Source organism: Eumetopias jubatus, unplaced genomic scaffold (assembly GCF_037043125.1).
Source record: "Eumetopias jubatus isolate StellerSeaLion01/CBP00866 unplaced genomic scaffold, mEumJub1_p1.0 scaffold_3, whole genome shotgun sequence".
NCBI lineage: Eukaryota > Metazoa > Chordata > Mammalia > Carnivora > Otariidae > Eumetopias > Eumetopias jubatus.
Window position 1 is genome coordinate 15202826 of NW_028274809.1, and position 21808 is coordinate 15224633.

Below are 21808 nucleotides of genomic sequence, written 5' to 3' on the forward strand. Positions count from 1 at the left end.
ATTGTATAAAGAATAGGCTTTAGCAGTTCTCTCAACAGCTATTTGCAGCGCCTGGGAACACGATGGTGAGCAAGGCAGACTCAGCACCTGCCTTTGGGAAGCCAGTGACCTAGTGGGGCAGAGACAAGCCATGAAATGGGCAATGAAGAGCACTAGCTGCTCTGTTGGGGGAGGCACGGGTGTGCAGAGCCCGGCATCCAGTTCCGTCTGCGAAGTTAGAGATTTCCCAGAGGAAAGACATCCAAGCTCAGAGCTAAGGGGGGGAAGTTGGCATTAACTACACAGATGGGGGTGGGAAAGAGGATTTTAGGCAGGAGGATGGACTGGATGGACTGAGGGTGGGTCACATACAGAAGGAGTGTGAGGTGAGAGCCTGGGTCGGGGGCTTGAAGTTTAGAAAGGGTGGTTCACAAGCAGGGGAGGGGCATGAGCAGACACCCCCAGTACTCTGGGCCAGGGACTCGGTCTCCCTGATGATAGTTCCTCAGGGCAAAATGATGTTGAGAGTCTTTCATATAATTAACTGAAATAACCCAATGGCCACTGTTTTTATATATTCTCTTTCACATATTGGGAGGCTATTGGATGTGATGAATGATGCCTTCTTTCTTGGATTTGGATGGGGAGAGTCTCTGGAGAAGAGGGAGCTTCGCATATTCACTGCAGAACACACCATCTTCAGGTTATTGGATGTGTCATCGTATTTTACTTTTCTTTCTTCATGTTTTTCCTTTCAAGGTATGCTAGTTTATATTTTTGCTGTGCTGTAGAAAATCAGGACAATGAGCTCTTGACACTAGAGATCGTGCATCGTTACGTGGAGTTGCTGGACAAATACTTTGGAAATGTAAGTGTTGTTCTGGTCTGCTTGGAATTAGTCCCTGTTTCAGCTCTTATATCAGTTCTGTCTTTATCACATCCCTTCTCTCTCTCAAGTCTAAAATATGAATTGCATTTGCACAAGGATTAGAATATGAGGCATTCTCCCTCTTCCTGTGATTCTTTGTAAACAAAGGTTCCAAAGCTTTCAAGAGGCTGGCTGTGTCTCTCTCTCTGTCTTCAGACCACAACCACCCTACAGAGCTCATCCAGTGAACAAGAACTTAATTGTGAAGGATTCCTTGATGTTTTCCTCCTCATTTTTCGTCACCTGTCATCTCTCTTCTATTTTGACTTTTTAATCCCCTCTCTGGCTTCTTTTACTAAGCTCCGAGTGTTCTTTAATATTATTTATATGTTAAAAAAAATGCCAAACAAATAAACAAGGAAACCAGAATCCTTTTCCTTCCTATTGCTATTTAACCTCCATGAATTTACTGCCAAGTAATATCCTGTATGAGGTGCCACATCCTTAGAACTCATTCACTCTTCCAGCTCGGGCTCCACCTTTATGGCTCCCAGGAAATCATAAAGTTACCACTGGCCCCTTCCTAATGGTCAACACCAGTGATGCTTCTTCAGTCTTCCCCTGCCTCACCTCTCTGCAGCATGGGATCCTTGCTCGTCACTGCTTCCCTTTCTTTTTTTGGCACAACCCTGAGTTCTGCTAATTCTCATCCTGTTTCTGAAGGCCCCTGCTTGGTTTCTGCCCTGAGCTCCCTTCCTCCCCCTGCCCTTTCGACCCTCCTGGAATCCATGACCAGATGGCTGTCTTTCCGTCTGCTGAGGACAGTCTTCTCTGGGTTTCTCCCAGCCGTCTCCGTCGTAACGTGTCAAGAACTAAAATCATCTTCTGCAAACCTGTTCTGTCTTGTGACTGAGTTTATTATGTCCCAGGATCCTTCAGTGCTTCTTTCTTTGTTCTTCCTCCACCCTTCGCTAAAGGCTGCCTTTGTCTATTCAGATGGGACTATAATCCATCTCTTTCCTTCCATTCCCCCCAGTACAGGTTTACTTGGGATTGCAGTTTTGCTTTTCTTTGAAACCTTGTCTCTGGCCCTTTATGCTTCTGGGCTCTTCTCTGCTTCCCTTTCCTGGCTTGTTAGTTACTGTCTTTGTTGCAATGCATGGATCCAGGTGACGGTTGTCCTCGGCCACTTTCCATAATCTATAATGAATAAAAGCCCAACTTCTTAGCCTGGCATTTAAGCTTTCTAAACATCAGTCCCAGACCACTTCTCCAACCTTCTTGCTGTTCTCTCTTTTTATCCCTGACATGCTCAGTGCTCCAACTGCATGGAACAGCCTGGTATTATCCTTAACTTGTGCAAGATTTGTATGGACACCAAACTTCAAGTGTCTCGAGATCATGACCTAGGATTTAGTTGTTTGATTTTTCAACACTTGTGAGCAACTCTGGGCCAGATTTTAGCAAATATTCCAGAAATATGCCGTCCATTTCATGGTCTTAAGAAATAAATAATTGGATTTGGAATATATTTTCTCTCAGTAATGCTCCCTTCCCTGTTCCCTGGCTCACTGAGGATTTCTATTAAGCGTTGTTGGGACAGTTTGCTTCCACAAGACTTTCTGTGCTCTGGTCAATGGAACGAGTAACGTTTGCCGCATCGGCCAGGGCTTTATCAGGTTACTTGCAACAATTTTCACAAGGGTGAGTACCTGGAAGGTTTTTGAAGGAATTTTCTTTCCCTCCTTCCCTTCATCCTTATTATTCCCCTTTATTTCCCTTCGTAAATGATGTTAGAAGATGACCTTAAATGTCGCTTCGTAGATTTTAGGTCGTTGGTCAGTATAGAGAGTAAGACAGCCAGGCCATTTTTTCTTTCTCTTTCTCTTAGCTCCCCATGTTTATTTTCATTTTTTAAAGAGAGATTTGCAAGTGTATAATTGCATGTTTTTGAATGTGAGATTATTTAATTTTACGCTTTCCATTATTCAAAGGAAGCCTGACATTTTGAAATCCACTGCAAACTTGGCCTTTTGTAAAGAAAGGCCTGAAGGTGTTTTCCTGAGGCCCAGGCTTTCCCAGGACCTGCCTTCTGCCCCTAATTTCTGCACTCTGGTTTGACCTGTTGTGTTTTCCTAGGTTTCCCTGCCTGCGGTAATGTGAGTGGAGGTTAAATTTTGATGTCAGTCTTATCTGACCAAATATTAGATATTTGAGAACACATTGCTTTCTTAAGAGAATCTAAATCACCTTCACCAAAGCTGAGCCCAGTTAAGATATAAGAGAATCAGAATGAATTCCTAGTTCTCTAACATTAATTTTTCATCCTATTTTGGCGTACCTTTAGAAGCTCTGTCTTTCCCATGGACCAAAATTTAATTCACTAAAAAATTCAATGAATCTTTTATTAAGCCAAGAGCAGCTAAGAGCAATTCAAGGCTATCTGCCCAGTAGGTGTTCAGTTCTTATTAATTAACTGTGATGAGCAAAGCCTACCAGTACTGATTCTCATTGACATCTTCTCAGGAATAATATATTTCTCTTTGGCTTTCTTTTCCTCTTGTGTTAATCCTGAAGGTCTCCTGGAATTCTGCCCTTAATATTATCAAAGAGAAAACTTTGTACCAAGCTTCTCTTATAGCATGGAAAATATTACTTTCCTGTGGGGACAGATAAATCAAAATCTCTGGCTACTGATTTATGTGTTTTTTGAGCATTTTTCAATTCCAGGGAGATTTACAAGGATTAAATGGTTAATCTTTCGATCTTCAGTAAACAGCATTAACCCCAATTTAGGGAGGCTAAGAGGAAATGCCCCAGAATTTCCCAGTTGATAAAGGTCTGTCTGAGGATTTAGCCACCTGCATATTTTCCCATTACAGACTATAGTGTGAGTTTTTACGGATGTGCTCAGAGAGTATGGGTGTTGCTGCTCCAGAGAGGTTCGATCTTGATTTAGGAAGTTTTCTGGGAGGAAGAGGAGGGCTCTGAGTCCTGCTGGGTCCTGGTGTCCACTCACTCAATAACCAGACCCATGATTTTGTCTCGGGAGAGATCTCTAATTTACATATAAGAAAAATAACACTCAAAAAGATTAATAGAAATATTTACTTTGCTAATCTCACGGGGCTGTTGAGAGGATCGAAGCGACAGTGTAATTAACAATACAAACCGTCAATTGCTACGTCACTGTACCTTAAACTGTAATTATTGTATGTATGGTTTTATACATTTACTGTATATAATTTAAACTTTTTGTATTTACTTTAGAACAGAATTTAGTAAGAGAAGGTTCTTAGACTCTATCCAGAGTATTTAGTTATTGAAATGCCAGAAATAATCTTCTGCATCGTGTATTCTGCTACAAGAGTAGACCCTCAGGCCAAATTATAGTAAAGCATAGGCTAAGAGATCAAGGGTAAAATTAAATTATCACTGTTTCTGCCTTTTATAAGCTTTCTTCCAGAATACAGATACACAAGAAATGAGAAAAGAAATTAACAGTCTCATGTGTTTATAAACATGGAAACCACTTGTTTTTGCATAATTAGATGACATGCGGTCATTTGAGCATCAAGGGCATATTCCTGATGTACCGGGACAGTACCCTTGAGGTGGACTCGCAAGTATTTGAGTAGCTGGTCTGCATTTGGTCTAAGGTGCTCTGGGAGATATTTCCTGTTCTTACTCGCAGATACAGTAACCCCTTGGGGTTAGGATCAAAGAATAACTAAAGAAGTAGCATTTTGGAGTTGCCATATATGAAATAGTTGCTCATTTGTAACTCTCTATAATTTCAATGGAACTTGTGCATCTGTTTCCTTATGATCTAGAGATAGTAATTGTATATCCAAGCTGCCTCTGTGTGCGCGCGCGTGCATGCGTGTGTGTGTGTGTGTGTGTGTGTGTGTGTGTGTGTGTGTGTGTGTATCTGGCTTTGCATGCCATGTTACTTTATTCCCATCTCTTGAAACTAGATGCAATAAATTAATTGTCCCATGGCTGCTGGCCAGCCCTGCAGGTTGCCTGTCTGAGAGTGGGGTTTGAGATGGTCCTAGAGAACTAGAGAACTTGCATTAGTATCTGTCAGGTTCATCTTGCAGGATTCTAATTGCTGGTTTCTCCTAATGAGGCTCCTGTCTGTCTCGGACTCCTGGTCTACGCCTGCCTTGAACTCTGAGGTTCCTCAGCTCTTGCTACTATAACTCCTGACTTCCTGCCTCTTCTGACCTCTGGTAACTGCTTGCTTCCCGTACCTTCTCTAATGAGCATGGATGCCTGATCTATTGTGTTTCTTTTTGTTTCTCTGTATTATTTAAAATTGTGTATTTTTTTTACATATCCTTCTAGACGTATACAGTTTTATTTTTAAATGGGATTATGCATATTATGACATTATGCATATTATTCTGCAACTTTTTCTCCCCGCCCTTACAAATGAATCTTGGAGTTCTTTCCACAGCCGTCCGTAGAAATCTATCTCATTCTTTCCAACTTCTACATGGAATTTCCATGTCATCAGGGCAGGCAGAGATAGACAGACTGTTGAGGGAGGAGGGAAGTAGCTCTAGATATATATACACCCACTTGTTATTGATTTACCCATTTGATGCTGCTTTCTAATGAATGAGGAGACCATGACCTTTGCAGATGAATTAGGTGAGTTTTTCTTAGCTGGCCATTTATGATAGCGGTATTTACCTAACCGTTTACCTTGTGGAGTCTGCAAGCTTATTGACCTAAATCGTAAATGTATGACCTAAACTCTTTGCTAAAATGTTGACATGGGTTTTATGTAAAGTTATAGCACTCAGCAGCATCAGAGAACTGTTGGTCTGGGAAGCCATTAATTCCCAGCATCATAGAAACAAGGCCTAAGCGATGACTGACTCATTTATCCTGCAGATGTGTACTGTGTCCTATTATGGGCTAGATACCAGGGATAGCGAGATGACTGATCAGATAAGGTCTGTGCCTGAGCTCACAGTACCGGGGCAGGGGGAGAGATTGATCAGGCAGCACACACAGAAAGAGAGAACACAGAGCAAGCGGTGTGAAATCCGAATGGGGGATAAAAGTCTTTTGGTGGAATCATTGTGCTCCTGACTTTTGAATCTGGTCTTGAAAAATGAGCTTCATTTTGCCAGCAGAATAAAGAAAAGGCCAACTGGGGGCCATCGCAGGAATTGCTGGAATGGGCAGAGGGTAAAGGCATAAGAGAACCTGGTGAGTTAGTGGAGTGTGGGTATAGCATGGGGTGACTGAGTGCTGACACGGGCAGCAGATAGCCCACCCAGGCTGGGTGGTCAGGAGTCCTGTATGGCAGGCGGAGGAATGGAAGCTCTGTCCTTAACATGAGACCCTACACAGGAGAGGAAAGAGATCGGTACTTCAGCACAGTGTTAATGGTTGTTGGCCTTGAGTGCAGACGGACACCGCCTAGGGCATTAGAGTGGCTTTCATGAGAGGTTGCAGGCCGGAGCAACAGTGATGAACAGGGAGAAGACAGCAAGGGTTGGGGTTTATTTCCATGATAGAATAAATAGGAATTGGAGACCAGACTGGGAGGGATGAGACTGAAGGAGAGAGAGGGATGAGGGGGAGGGGGAAAGAAGTGGATCTGTGGGATGAATTTGATGGAGCCACAGACAGAGGTTGCAGCTATGAAGCGAAACAGGGTCTACAGGGAAAAGAATATGCTAAGCCTCAGTTTGGCACCTGGGGACTTGGCCGGAGCAGTGCCCGGGCGGAGAGGTCTCATGAGCAGGTGGAAATAGTGGACTCGCCCCAGAAGGAGATCAGGGCTAGACATCTGGGTTTGTGAAGACGCCTGCATGCCAGACACAGCTGTAGAGCGTCCGTGGCATTGTCTAGAATATATGTAGGGCGAAGAGTAGAGGCTTTCATGAAAAGCACCAGCATTTAAGCAGAAGGTGGGTTACTGGAATGTAAGCCACATGCAGCCATGAGGCTGGCTCTGCTGATTCTGTCCCGAGAACTGCATAAATACTTTCTAACTAAATGTGAAGTAGGGGTAGAGATCATCCAACAAGTCTGAGAAGGATTCAGGATTCAGCAGAGATGGAGGACAGGAACAGGCATTGAATGGCATTGCCAAAGGCAGGGAGCAGGGGAGAGAGGATTTTCAGGAACAAGACTGGTGAAGGGTATCCAGTATTGCTGAGAAGTAAAGGTGGGGGAGGGCTAAAAACTTGCAGGTGGAAGCCTTCCAGAGGGTGTGGAACCTGAAACGGAAGTGTTCGGGAGTTGAGGAATAAGCGAGAAGGAAAACCTCAGGAGAGTGCCTGAGTGCTGGTCCAGCCAGGGAATTGGAAACAAGCCCTCTCTGGATTATGGGGGGCGGGGGTGCTCTTGTCGCTTGCTTCACTTACGCAGCAAAATCTATCGGACTCTGTTTTGGTCTATGACAGTCGTTCTCCCTGTGTGGTCCCCAGACCCACCTCATTAGCATCACCTGGGAACTAGTTACAAGTGCAGAGTCTCAGGCCTTACCCAGACCCACCGAATCGGAAACTCCAGGGCTGGGGCCCAAGCACTGTGTCCCTTGAGGAGCCTTCTGGGGGATTCGGATACACTCTAAAGTTTGAGAACCACTGGCTTGTGACATAATTTTGAGAAAAATTAGCACAGTTGAGCTAATTTGCTTCTGAGAGTCCTAAAGCTAGGAGCCAAGATTTCCAGCCAGGTGAGCAGGAGGAAGGAGGCGTTGTACTCTGCCTGACTTGCAGTGGGGACTTGGCTTCTATTCGTGCAGATGGAAATATGAGCTCGTGCTGCCTGATTCCTGTCCCGTCTCAAATTTCTTGTTGTGACACAAAGGAATATTATCTAGGGACATGGCCTGCTTAATGGAATGTGGTTTCACTTTTGCCAAAGGCCTGGGATCCCCTCGTTCTGTTTCTCAGTCCTTATGATACCATCTGATGGTTTTATCTTTGGTATGCCACATGGGTGTAACTGTTGAGAAAGCTTGAGACGCTGACATATGTTTGCCCTGATATTCCTGCAAGTTTATCAAAACATTTGTTTTTGTCTACCAGGTCTGTGAGCTGGATATTATCTTTAATTTCGAAAAGGCTTATTTTATCCTTGACGAGTTTATAATGGGTGGAGAAATTCAGGAAACGTCCAAAAAGTCTGCTGTCAAAGCCATTGAAGATTCTGATATGTTACAGGAGGTCAGTACCCAGCATTGGTGCCATGGGGGAAGATGATGGGGATGATGGTGATGATGATGATGATGATATGTTGGCAGAGACTTATTGAGCGCTTCCTTTATGCTGAGTGCAGTTTCTAAGCAACTTACCTGTTTTAACTCATTTAATTATCACAATAACTCGAAGAGGTGGGTAGCATTTTTTGCCCTCATTGTGAAGCTGAGTAAACTGAGACACAGAGAGGTTAAACAACCTGCTTGATGTCACACAGCCAGTAAGTGTGGAATAGAGATTTGAACGCAGGACGTTGGGCTCCAGAATCTTTGTTCTTTATGTTTGGCTGAGTGTGTTTTTTTTTTTTTTTAGTGAGGATACCTAACTGTCAAAAAGGTATCAAAAGCTTGGTGCTATTTTTTTTCAAGGATTTTACGAGAGGTATAAAAAGATTTTCATTAAAATATCTGCGCTACCCTGGGAAAGGAGAATAGGAGTACGTCGTTATTTCATTTGCCAGGGATATTAGAGCTTTATTATTGAAGATGGCATTTATCATTTTAATTAAAATTTCTCACACCTCCCGGCGATGCTGCCTGTGTGCTCCTATTTGCATAAATAAATTGAGAATACTGTGGCTTGCTTGCCAAGGTATAAATGGGCCCGGAAGCATCCATGTGCTCCTGGTTCTGTGTTATTTATATAAAATACAGTGGGTCTTTTAGAAGCAGGCTAGATTGGCATTGTACCCAGTAAGGGGACTCACCTACCTCAGCCCCTTCGCTCCTCCGAAGGACACCAAGAAAGAGCACATCTCCCCTCTGACCTTTGGCCTCCCAAATAAGGTGACCCCACCAGCTCTGGCACAAAGCTGAGCTCTGTCCCGGCTCCACCACCCCTGGGTACTTCTTCCCGCAGTGTCCTTGGGTCTTTCCACTTGCCTGTTTTACAGTGGCCGGTCAGGAGATCCCAGAGGATCATAAACTCTCTCTTAAAAATTGGCATTAAAGCCATTCTTCCTGCCTTTTGAGAAGGAAGATACTGATTGTGTTAATAAAACAACATCAGGCATGGTTTCCCAGCCCCTTTTTTGCGCACGTCCCTGAACCGATGACTTGCTCCTGCCCATCCAGGGGAACCAGTCCTCAGGTGAACGGACCCTGAGGAAGACCTCTGTAGGAGCAGTACCTCGAAGTGTCTGCGCGTGCCTTTTAGGAAGCTGGTGCATTTCTTTCCAGAGTTGTTCTCGCCTCCAGAAATGCACTTAAACTTTCTGCTGTTTACTTGGCTCTCTCCAAATGCCACAGGAAGGGAATTTTATAAGGTGCTTGAGAACTCAGTGGTTTGGAAATTCCATAGAACAACCTTTCTTAAAATATGCGAGGTGTTATTTATAATTCTAGCCTTAGGGCCCTGACTGTGGAGTCTAAGCCTTACAGGAGAAAGGGACTTTTTAGCAGGGTCTTTGGCACTCACAGTAATTAAAGCTTTTTGAATTGGGGCCAAGACACACCTGGGTTATTTTGAACTCCTCCTCTATAAGAAATATATAGAGTTTCAAAGAGCTTGCCATGAATCTGGTTCCGTGGAACTCTGGGAAGCACAGATTTCAGGAGAGAGAGCCCTTTCACAAGTAAACATTAACTGGTAGTTCATGTCCCTGGCAATCGAGTGAAAGGTCTTGATGGGTAGGCCTCAGGAGCCCCTCCATTTAGCCCCCGCATCTCCATAGTGAGCAGGCAATGCCATGACTGCCTTCCAAATCTCTCTTGGTGAAATCACAGCACCTGCCAAATAGAGACAGTGTTATCAGTGCTCTCTTGGGCTCTGGGTACTTCAGCTAAGTCAGTGAATCAGTGAACATTTGGGGAGCTGATTGAGAAATTGACTGTGTATATCTGATCAGAAATGTTTAGAATGAAGGGGCGCAAGTAACATAATTACATAAAGAAAAAAAAAATGACTGCTTTCTTTTTTTCCCCTGTTCTCTGGACCTTGTAGCTACTAAAGGTTAAGGGAGGCCTTTGTAATATTGCTTGTGCTTTTTAGCTCCTGGAACTTTCCCCAACTCCTACCCAAGAAAGGTTTCTTAGAATAGAAAGGCTGTCCTCACATATTTAGTAAGAAGATACATAGTCTTAAATCTCCAAATGCTCAAGGATTATTCTGAGTGTACTGGGGCTTGACATTAGTAATACGGATTAAGAAAAGAACAGTTTAAGTGGTTGGGGGTGACTTTGGGAGGTGCCTTATTTTGAGGATGACAACCTGTGGGCGGTGGTGCTGAGTGAGAAGAAGAGAAAAGCTGAAAGGGAAAGGTGGTCCTCATTAGAGGCGGGGGTTGCAATTCCTGGCATCGCCAACAGGGGCGACCAACAGAAGAGGTTTCCCCACAGGGTGAGAATCGAGGGTCAAAATGTACCTCATTAGCTCACGCAACAGGATATCTTGCCTGTGTATGTGTGGATGTGTGAGAAATGGCTAGGTGCACCCCAACATTGTCACCTTTAAAAGCACAACCCATGTTAACAGCTAAGCGAAACCATAGTGCAGTAAAAAGTTGTAGCGCATACAGTGCTGAATCCACAAGAAGTGTGGGGGTACAAGATGGATAACAGATGGGGTCCTGAGGGACAGATTTGGGTCCTCTTGTAAATGGCCAGGTTAGAGCTCTTTAAGGTTGTGTAATTCTTAAAAGTCTGTTCCAACCTTGAAAGGGGCAAGCTCAAGAAAATACGGACCTTGTGTGCTATTGGTTCATGTAGTCTGGGGAACAGCATGGTTCAGAAAGGGCAGTCCGTGCAGTCTTTAGCAGACTGAGTTAGTCAGTGCTGTGAAGCAGAGCTGATAACTAGAGGCCAATGAACCATGAAGTCAGTAAAGTGACAATCCCAGAGCCTTTTGCTGGCTCAAGCCCCTTCCAAGGCTGCAGGCTCATATGGTGAGATTTGCAAAGGTAGGATATCTAACTGCAAAGCATATGTAGCCATGCAATGAACATATTATAAAGTGTGTCAGGTACTTAATGAATGGAAACCATATGCTGTTGTTCTGAATTCTGCGATATTTGTCATCTTTTAAAAATTTATCATCTGAGGGCGCCTGTGTGGCTCAGTCTGTTAAGCGTCTGCCTTTGGCTCAGGTCATGATCTCAGGGTCCTGGGATCAAGCCCCGCATCGGGCTCCTTGCTCAGCAGGGAACCTGCTTCTCCCTCTGCATGCTGCTCCCCTTACTTGTGCTCTCTCTCTCTCTCTCTCTGAAAAATAAATAAATAAAATCTTTTAAAAAAAATTTATCATCTGGGGGCGCCTGGGTGGCTCAGTCAGTTAAGCATCTGGCTTTGGCTCAGGTCATGATCTCAGGGTCATGTGGGATCAAGCCCCACATCGGGCTCCCTGCTCTCTGTTTGTCCCTCTCACTCTCCCTCTCTCAAATAAATAAATAAATTCTTTAAAAAAGTTAGCATCTGTTATTTCTTTTCTCATTCTAAATAAACTTTATACCCAGTTTTGTATTTGTATCTTTGTATTCCTTTTTTTTTAAGAGAGAGAGAGAGAGAGAGAGAGAGAGTGCAAGCTGGGGTTGGGGGAGAAGCAGAGGGAATCTTAAGCGGGCTCCATGCTGGGGGAGCCCCAGTGCAGGGTTTCGATCTCACAACCCTGTGATCATGACCTGAGCTGAAATTAAGGGTTCGATGCTTAACCGACTGAGCCACCCAGCTGCCCCTTTGTATTCCTTTTCTAATGATATAAACTCTAGATGCTATAAAATAGGCATGGGCCCCAGGCCAACATGATACTCTGGCTAACTTTAAAGACACCAGCAGCTTCTGTAAGAGGAGATACAGGGCAAAGGTCTTAGGGTGTGGGTTTCTGTCGGCCAGTGCTCATGTAAGAGGTGTAAGGGCTTTATAAGAAAGTGTGGATGACTGAGCACAAGTATTTCAGCAGAGGAACACTGGAATTCTAAACAGAGCTGGTGAAAACCAGTTAGAACACCTGATTTCTAACTTTAGTACCCTCTGAGCAATGTTGCTTAGCCATGACCTTGCACTGTTTGGCCCATGCTATGCTGATCAGTGTCTTCCCTGGCAGGTGCAAGTGAATCATGTACCCTGAGATTCAAGCCTAAGAACAGGTTGCACATTGCTGATTGAGTTGACCCTGGCTCACATGGAAATGGCAGGGGCGTTACCCAAGGCTGCCCCCTTGAACTTCCTTATTGATTCAACCCAGGAACCACTCTGTTACACAAATATATGTGTTTACAATAGGAAAGAATGCAAGAGAAAGTCCATTTGTCATGCATGGTAAAGGGCTTGCAACATCACTGTATATTTTAACTCTACCTCTAATTGCGAATCTGTCCAAACATTTTTTTAAAAGTGCTGGAAAAAAATTATGGCCTTGTGGCGTGTTAGCAAACTTGCCAACTGATGGGGATGAAGAAAGTTTGCATACTTTGGAGGAAAGCCGTTTCAAAATATGTGGAAGAAACTTTTTTTTTTTTTAAGATCTCATTTATTTGACAGAGAGAGAGACACAGCAAGAGAGGGAACACAAGCAGGGGTAGAGGGAGAGGGAGAATCAGGCTTCCCTCCGAGCAGGGGACCAGATGCGGGGCTTGATCCCAGGACCCTGGGATCATGACCTGAGCCGAAGGCAGACGCTTAACCGACTGAGCCACCCAGGAGCCCCTATATGGAAGAAATTCTTACGAATTGTAGTCTGTTTATCCTTTATATCTTGCCAGTAAGTGTAAAAAGATGTTTTGCACAGAATCTGTAGCAGAAACTGAGATTTCTCTAATACATGTGCCTGGAGGTGGTTCTCGTGATCGTTTCAGTAGGCACATTTATCTGAAGTCAACAGTGATATGCTGGCCGCTGATGCTTTAGTATTTTTCTTATCCAACATTCTTTTTATGATCAAGCTCAGCTCTTTCTCTGTTGAAAGTTATTTAGTTCCAGCCATATGGAGATGTATGCAAATTATTCTCAAACTTTGAACCACTGTTCTTGATCAGGATGCAAAGATTTATGTCCATACATGTTTCGAGAACTTCTGTTCAGTAACTGCAAAAAATGAGTAAGTAAAAGAACGAGAAAGGTTTCGCCTTCTGCTAAAGGCTGTGGTTTAAGGGGAAATTGTTCTAATTTATTGTTCTCTTTCAGACAATGGAAGAATATATGAACAAGCCTACGTTTTAGCTATGCATCTGCTTGCAGAGTCCAAGTGCTACACGCTGGGAGCCTATAAATTAGCAAATTCCTGGTGTCCAGTTCTTTGACAGAGCCCCCAGCATCATGCCAAAAATAACCTAAAAGGGATTCTTTGTTAACTAGCAAAAAGTTGTTTAACATATTTATCATTATTACATATCTGTATTATACTGTATATACCCACTTATTGTAGTCTTGATGTTCAAATAACTGCTTCGTGACTCAACTGACTGAATTTTTGTTTTGCAGTGTTTGAACCCATGTGATATTTTTAGGCTAACTTAAATAAATGTGTTGCAATATGTTTTTTGTTGCATTTGATCCTCTACTGACAACTGAAAACTGCATTGTAATAACCCCTGATTTTGAATGTAAAATATATGTTATATCAATAATTCTTTTCTAAATGTTTAGCTTTTTAAATTTTGTAATAATTCCAAGTCTTGTTAAGAGTTCAGAGCTCATACATAATGCTAGACATTTTTAATATACTTAGTAAAATGTAACTTCAGTCCAGATACCATGTATCTGATTTTAATGTCCTAAATTCATTTATTTTTTCAGGGTTGGAATTAAGGAAAATAACCAAAGACAATAAGGGACTTAAATGGTTTTGATGTCTTAGAAGCTGCTATCTAGTTGAAGTTTTAATTTTACCTTTTAGTTGAATATTAAGGGCATTCCGATAAGGCTGTGTTTCCTACAAACCCTATGTATTTATTAAGGATTTGAGACTTCAGAGATACAGTGTCTGTGCCTTCCCTTACTATAAAAATAGTATAATGAAGACTAATACCAATAGCAGTAATTATTATTACCACTATGATTTTAATAATTTTTGAGGTTCCAAGCACGCATTGCTTGATTTCGCTTCAAATGTTTTATTGTATGCCTACTATATTTGAGGACTTACTCTTTATTAGACTTACTTAGAGAATTGAATATTGTTACAGCCTATATGGTAGATGCTCTTCCTTCTTTTTTACTTCCTCATGCCCCAAATTTTGCTGCTGACCATTATTATGGTGAGTATGTTGCATTCGTGCTTCCTGGAATGAAAGCTCTATATAACCAGGTGGTAAATGTGATCAGGCATTATAGAGAAATAGCTCATAATACTCTGTCTTGATGTCCCACTTCTGATGTCCTGTCTGTGCATTTTCAGTGTTAGTTTTGACGTCTGGTATGATTCCTGTTGGGAGTGGTTAGGAGCCCCTTAGTGCTTTTCCTATGAGAAGAGTGTGCTTGCTGTTGTATTCTTTCTCTAGAAGATCCTATATGGTAGATCTTTAGAGAACATGAAGGAAAAATGTCCTCTTTGAGGGAAAAATGTCCTCTTTGATTCATCTTGCCAGATAGATTTAGGGGAAAATAACAAGACAAGACCACAAGAACAGAAGAAAAAATTGTTCAATTCCTCAATAGAGCCATTACTAAAATGAAATAACTCAAATTAGAATGTGAAGGAATTATTGGGCTTTTAATACCTAATATTTACTCAAATTAATCATGTGATTACAGTGATGGCATGGCTTGAAGTTTAGCAGTCATTTTTGATCACTTATGTTTATTTTGTGTCCTCAGATTTGTGGTTTCACTTTTTTGTTGTCAATATGGTGGAACTCTTTATTTTTAAAAAGTTTTGTAGAGATGGACTTCATATAAATCAACACAGTTTTTCTGGTTCCTTTGAAGTTTTCCACCATTTTGGGGTGAAGGTATTTATTCATGTATTCTTTCAAATTTGATAATTCCACATTAGACACTGTTGAGCTGTATGTAGGGCTTTTCAGACTCCATGTCAGTGTCTCACCTAGAAAATGAACATAATGATACAGCACAGTATGTAAATTTGAGGCATTTGGGGGACATTTTATGTGGGTCTTGGTGAAAATAATAATTATGTTTTCTTTATATTATATAATTACAATAAAACTACCAAGTGAAAGATAATAAATGCTAAATTTGTATAAAACTTACAAATAAAATGTTTTTAAAATTTTTAATGAGAAACTTGAGTGTGCTTTTATGAATATAATTATTTTTCAGTCTGATAGTCCAATTTTATGCATGAAATTGCTACCCATACTTCCTGGTGAAGTCCCTTTAAAGTGATCTCTTTATTTTCTTGGTACTTACTGTCCAGGAGCAACTTCACAAACATGTGACAGCAGATGAGAGAAGAGTATTTACTGTTTTGCTCCTATTGACTTCTTTCTCATCATTCACCCACATTGTTCTTTAAAGATTTTATTTATTTGAGAGAGAGAGAGAGAGAGAGAGAGAGAAAGCATGAGCCGGGTAAGGGGCAGGCAGGGTGAGAGGGAGAAGCAGGCTCCCCACTGAGCAGGGAGCCTGATGTGGGGCTTGATCCCAGGACCCTGGGATTATGATAACCGACTGAGCCACCCAGGAGCCCCCAGTCACCCACATTTTGACGATCTGATCTCTTTGCATGTACTTAGTGATGCAGTCATTCTTTAAATCTAGTAATTTCTTTTCTTTCATGAACAAATGTAAAATTGGCATTTACTCTGACAAAGTAAGTGAATCTTCATTCAAACTCGTTTTCCAAATCAAGTCTCCTAAAATAATGATAAAGCTTTTCATCAGCTGTTGTTCTTCCAGAAGTTCCTCTCTAGGATTCATATTGTTTGACACATCACTGTGAAACACCACTGAGGAACTGCGTTTACCTTTACTTTTTAAAGGTTTAATCAATGAATGTTGTTGTTAAATGTTAATGTAGTCTTTCACACGGTCTCTGCCATTCTGGATTAAGTCCAATCAGATGCTATGGGATGTAAGTAAAATAAGCCAATGACTATTTTTCAGTAATTAACAAAGGGGAGGGCCATTACATTTTTCTTCAATTCTTATTTTAGCTTTTGACGAACTTGAAAAAACTCGTCCCGTAGACAGTGTACTTTGGTATTCAAAGTGATAATCTGTTCTGTCACATAGAGCTAAAAACAGGAAGGACCGTAACAGCTAGGGCTGTCTTAGCTTCCCATTTTTTTTTTTTTTTAAGTAGGCTCCACGCCCAGAATGGAGCCCAGTGTGGGGCTTGAACTCACAACCCTGAGATCAATACCTGAGCTGAAATCAAGAGTCGGATGCTTAACCGGCTGAGCTGCCCAGGGGCCCCGGCTTTGCCTTTTGCTAGTACTATTTAATATGGAATTCAGACCGACAGACGTACTTTTACTTCTGATAAGTTCTTTGTGCATGAATTCACCTATTAGCTAAATCTCAGGCTTTCTCCTTGCATCTGTGCCATCAGTGTTTTAGTTTCGCTCATAACTTACTTGTTTCCAAGTGTTCGTGGACTATTTTGTTAACTAGTTTGTTTTGCTACTTTATAGAATAATGTTCTAAGCATTTCTCTTCCGGGATTAACAGCCTCGTTCCTAACAAAGGTAGATTAATCTGAGGTGATACACTAATGATTTAATCATCTTCTAGATTAGAATGATTTCAGTGTGTTTGACACATCCTTTTACCTGTTTACTAATAGTATTATTCAAAAAGCACTTTTGTCTTTCCTCTGGAAAATGTTGAGACTTGCCAGGAGGCTGGTAACATGAGCAGTTCTGCAATTGTGTGAGTCTGTGAGCTTTTGCTATGGTTAGGATAACCTTCCAACTAACTCTCTGAGCTACACCTGATACTGTTATAACTTATAAGAGAAGGTGGCTTCTTAATACTTGCACATGTTTAAAATGCCAATCTTGGGGCACCTGAGTGGCTCAGTCGTTAAGCATCTGCCTTCGGCTCAGGTCATGATCCCAGGGTCCTGGGATCGAGCCCCGCATCGGGCTCCCTGCTCCGCGGGAAGCCTGCTTCTCACTCTCCCACTCTCCCTGCTTGTGTTCCCTCTTTCACTGTGTCTCTCTCTGTCAAATAAATAAATAAAATCTTAAAAATAAAATAAAATGCCAATCTTATGCGTAAGATGAATATTTAGTAAAAGGATGCCAGAATAATTGACTTGATAATATTTTGAAGTAAATAGGACATTTAGGCCGAAGAAAAGGAAATATGAGGTTGCTTGGTTTCAAATGTGAGATAATCCTCATTCTGCCTCAGTAGTAATTTAAACTTTTTTTTTTTAACTGTTTTTTGGAGGGGGAGAAATCTGTTGAATTTGGGAAGACTCCAGTTTTAATCAATTTTTTTTCATTATGGTGGAAAAATATCTGCAAAATCTAAGACTATATAAATGTAAAGAATAAAGAACTAGTGGACTTGAAGGGGTTTGTGATCCAAAAATTAAGTCTCAAAAAAAACTTGAAGTCATTTGCAGTTTTTAGAATGTCATAAAACTAAATTGAAAAATGAAAGTGTGATAATATAATTTTGCAAACTAATGCAGTCAAAATCGAAAGTATTGAAATACTAGTTTTCCTTTAATAAAATAACCAAACTTCTAAAGACATCTTAAAACATAAATATTACTTTTACTTATGTAGGAGTAAATATATTTTGGAGAAACTAATGAATTGATTAAATTATGGTTTTCTGTCTATAGAAATAGGCATCTTTTTATTTCTGGAAAAACATTTTTAATACTTTATCAACAATCACACTTTGGATAAGTATAACAATTGCACTACTAGGTATTATCCAAAGGATACAAAAATATTAATTTGAAGGGGTACATGAACCCCAAAGTTTATAGCAGCATTATCTACAATAGCCAAATTATGGAAAGAGCCCAAGTGTCCATAGACTGATGAATGGATAAAGAAGTTGTGGGGTGTGTGTGTATATATATATATATATGTGTGTGTGTGTGTATATATATGTATACACATACACACAATGGAATATTAGCCATAAATAAGAATTAAATCTTGGGGGCGCCTGGGTGGCTCAGTCCTTAAGCGTCTGTCTTTGGCTCAGGTCCTGGGATCGAGCCCCTCGTCGGGCTCCCTGCCCAGCGGGAAGCCTGCTTCTCCCTCTCCCACTCCCCCTGTGTTCCCTCTCTCACTGTGTCTCTCTCTGTCAAATAAATAAATAAAATCTTTTAAAAAAAAATGAAATCTTGCCATTTGCAGTGAGGTGGATGGAACTAGAGGGTATTATGCTAAGTGAAATAAATCAGTCAGAGAAAGACAAATACCATATAATTTCACTCATATGTGGAACTTAAGGAACAAAATAAACAATAGGGGAAAAAAAGAGAGGTAAACCAAAAAACAGACTCTCAACTATAGAGAACAAATTGCTGGTTCCCAGAGGTGAGGTGGGGGGGGGGATGAGTGAAATAGGTAATGGGGATGCAGGAGGGCACTTGTAATGAGCACCGGGTGTTGTATGGACGTGTTGAATCACTAAATTCTACATCTGAAACTAACATTACACTGTATGTTAATTAACTGGAATTAAAAAAAAAAATTTAAAAAGCCAAAACTGACACAATGGGTGGATGAATGAATAAACCAAGGCACATAATAAGAAAAATGAATAAAATCAATTCTGTTCTACGTGGAATACCTAATCTCATATGATAATAGTAACAGTTGCTAAGAAAGCAGTTTGTACAGACTTTGTGTATTCATTTAAAACTTTATTTAAAATGTAATTAACAGCATAGAGCAGGTTAAGTTGGAAGAAAATTTAAATCTTTAGCAGACACAACCTCCAGAATGATAAATCATAAATTAAAAATGAGACTAACTCAGTAGCTTAGAAAGTGCTACATGTGCAGACGCTTCTATTCCCGCCGTCTGCCTTTTGTCAGTGTGTTTTATATTCAAAATTGTAGGAGCCAAAATACATAATTACTAAATATTTCTGAAGTGATTTCTCTGAGGCAGCCATCCAAATACTATTCAAATATAATTTCAACTGTTCTGAGCTTTTAAACTGGTGGGAAATAATGGCTTGATTTTTTTTTTAATCTCTATATAATTTTTTTTAATCTCTATATAATTTTCAGCCATCAGTCTCTCTGAGCAAACAAGTGGACCATTACTCACTGGTTGGGACCATAACTTACTGTTGGGACTTTTTGAACCATAAGACTAAGTATCATATTTGTGGTCAGAGCGTCAGAATGGACTAGAAATTGGAGACCTTTATGCTGGTACTGGATGTACTGCTGAGAAGGCTCACGAACTTGCCCTTTGGAATGGATTTGGAAAGTCAGAGTCAGGATTTTGGAAGTGAGCTAGTCTCTACTACTCATTATACAAAGAAAAAAAAGAGTAGTCAGTGCATTAACATTTACACTTTGATCAGGTCTCAGTGCTCATCAGTTGCTTAATTAAACCTGGTCTTTTTCAAAGGTGTTCCCTCATGAAAGTATTTGATGAGCTTAGTTTTCCTGGGATGAAATACAAGCCTAATGACATTTAAACATGTTTTTCACCCTTTTAAATGATACAGATGAAGTATATTGAGTGCACTTTGAATGAGGAATGCCATTCTAGTAGAAGAAAGCTACTGCTGGAATATAGGAAAAGTTTGTTGAATTTTGGCGGTAGAACTTCTTACGTGTTTCAGAGGGAAGGGAGTACAGAAGAGGAATACCTTTTTTTTTTTTTTTTTTTTTTGGCTAGTCTTGAATAAAAGGAACTAATGATCTGGAGAAATCCTTGAATTCAGTGACTGCCTCCTGCATGTAGCTAAGACTTATTTCAACCCTCTTTGTACCTAACTATGAAAAAAAACCCTTTGCCTTTGGTTCTGAGCGGAGGAGCCAGGAATGGGTGGGATGGGGGTGGGGATGAAACCAAGCCCTGCCTGAAAAGGCGGCAGATACCAGCTGCTTACTCTCCAGCTCATTTCCTGTTTCCTCCTGGGCCCACAGCTGGACTTCATCTCCCGGCCCCTCTTCAAGTATGGCTTCTCCAAGGCGAAATGACAGCCAGTGGAATGTGGGTTGAACTAACAGACCCCCCCCACTCTGCAGATCTGGCTCATGAAACACTCGCACACGTGACCCTCCATTTTTGGGCTTTCCCTGTTATAGCTGAAGGAAAATACTCCAGGATCCAGAGAAGGCAGAGCCACGAGATGGAAGGAACTAAAACCGGCTGGCCAACCAGGTAGGAACAGCCACACTGGACCTTTCCATGCGACGGAAAGAAACAACTGTGAGCTGAACTCCTGTGGTTGATTTGTTTCAGCCACAAGCCCACCCTAACACGTGGAACCATCATGGGCTACCATTGGCAGGATCAAAATAGGGGTAATCAAGTTTATTTTTAGATAATGGAAAAACATGGCCCCCTTTAGAGCTAATACAAGCAACTAATTATCCAGAAGAGGGTGGATTATAAATCTGATTGGGAGAGTAGGCTGCTGAGAAGTAGAAAGATTTTGATGTTACTACCCACACACTGCACCAGTTTTCTAGAGGGTCAAACTGGGTCCCTCCCAAAGGGTACCCTGAGCCTGTATGCAGATTTTGTTTGGCTCTCACTGGGTAAGAAAATTGAATCAGTTGAGTGATTGCACATGAAAATTAGATTTTTTTTTTTTTTTTTTTTTTGCTTTGCTTTGCTTGGAAAATTATAAGAACTGGCCACTTTGGGCTTGCAGCTCTGCATGGCCAGAATCCGCTGGAGCTGGAGGACATGCCCCGCTGCTTTCTACAGTCCTCACCATTATACCTGCCCCCTTCACTGAGTTGCAGACTCACCCAGCTCGCGGGGCGGGAGCATTTTCATTTTGACCCTTGCGCTACATTTTCACTCTGCTTCTGTGGTTGCTGATGCAGATTCTTAGTTTGACTTTTGAGACCTTCCATGATCTTTAAGTCTCCTCTGCCACGCTCCTTCACAGGTCAGCGTGTTATTTTCTTTGCTGGTGCTCATTCCATTTATTCCTTTACGTGAAGTGTTGTTTGCTTCAATTGTATCCAGATTCTTTAACACACAACCCAAGTGTCACTTTTTTCATGGCCGTCCTTTCATTCCCTCCTTTCTCCCTTTCTCTGTAATCCCTTTGCATCATGTACATGCTTCCCAGGGCGCTTGTCGCTTTAATATTATAGTATAGATATTTAAATACGTGTCTTATATCTTGCTGAAAAGTACTTGAGAGCAGGATATGTGTATGTGTGTGTGTGCGTGTGTGATAGAGAGGGATCAATCACTTTTTTGACTCTCCTAAAGGGCCTGTTAGTGTCTTGCATACACGAACAAAATTATCAACATCTGTCAGATCAGAATTTGAAAACCTCCCCTTTAAAAAGGTACATTTTCTTTAACACTCCCTCACTGGAAGGTTTTGAAGAACCATAAGAAGTTTATGAGGCCAGCAAGCACTCTGCCCATTTTTGTCCCCACAAGAGTGTATTTGTTGGCCAAGAGTGTATGTACTATCTCTTGTATTGAATTCTGAAATAATGTTAAAATCTTACATTTCTGATGTATGACTGGATCCCCGAAGCTTCAGGTGACTTGTTCGATTTCATCTCCTGCCGGGTCCCCAGCGCCCTTAGCCGTGCCTGAGACACAGTAAAATATCAAGAAATGTTTGCTGAATGGGAGCTGAGTGATGAAAGACTGGGTGCAATGTGCTCATGAATTGGCCACGGTTGTTTCTGGGATTGC

General features: G+C 41.4%; 1 protein-coding gene across 1 annotated transcript in view; it reads left to right on the forward strand.

The window, feature by feature from the left end:
• The window catches only part of AP1S3 (adaptor related protein complex 1 subunit sigma 3), a 70348-nt gene extending 56728 nt beyond the window's left edge, over positions 1-13620 (forward strand). The window contains 3 exon segments of the mRNA XM_028105062.2: positions 739-847; positions 7909-8046; positions 13194-13620. Of these exon segments, the coding sequence (XP_027960863.2) occupies positions 739-847; positions 7909-8046; positions 13194-13229 (283 nt within the window). The 3' untranslated portion in view covers positions 13230-13620.
• The last annotated feature ends 8188 nt before the right edge of the window (positions 13621-21808 follow it).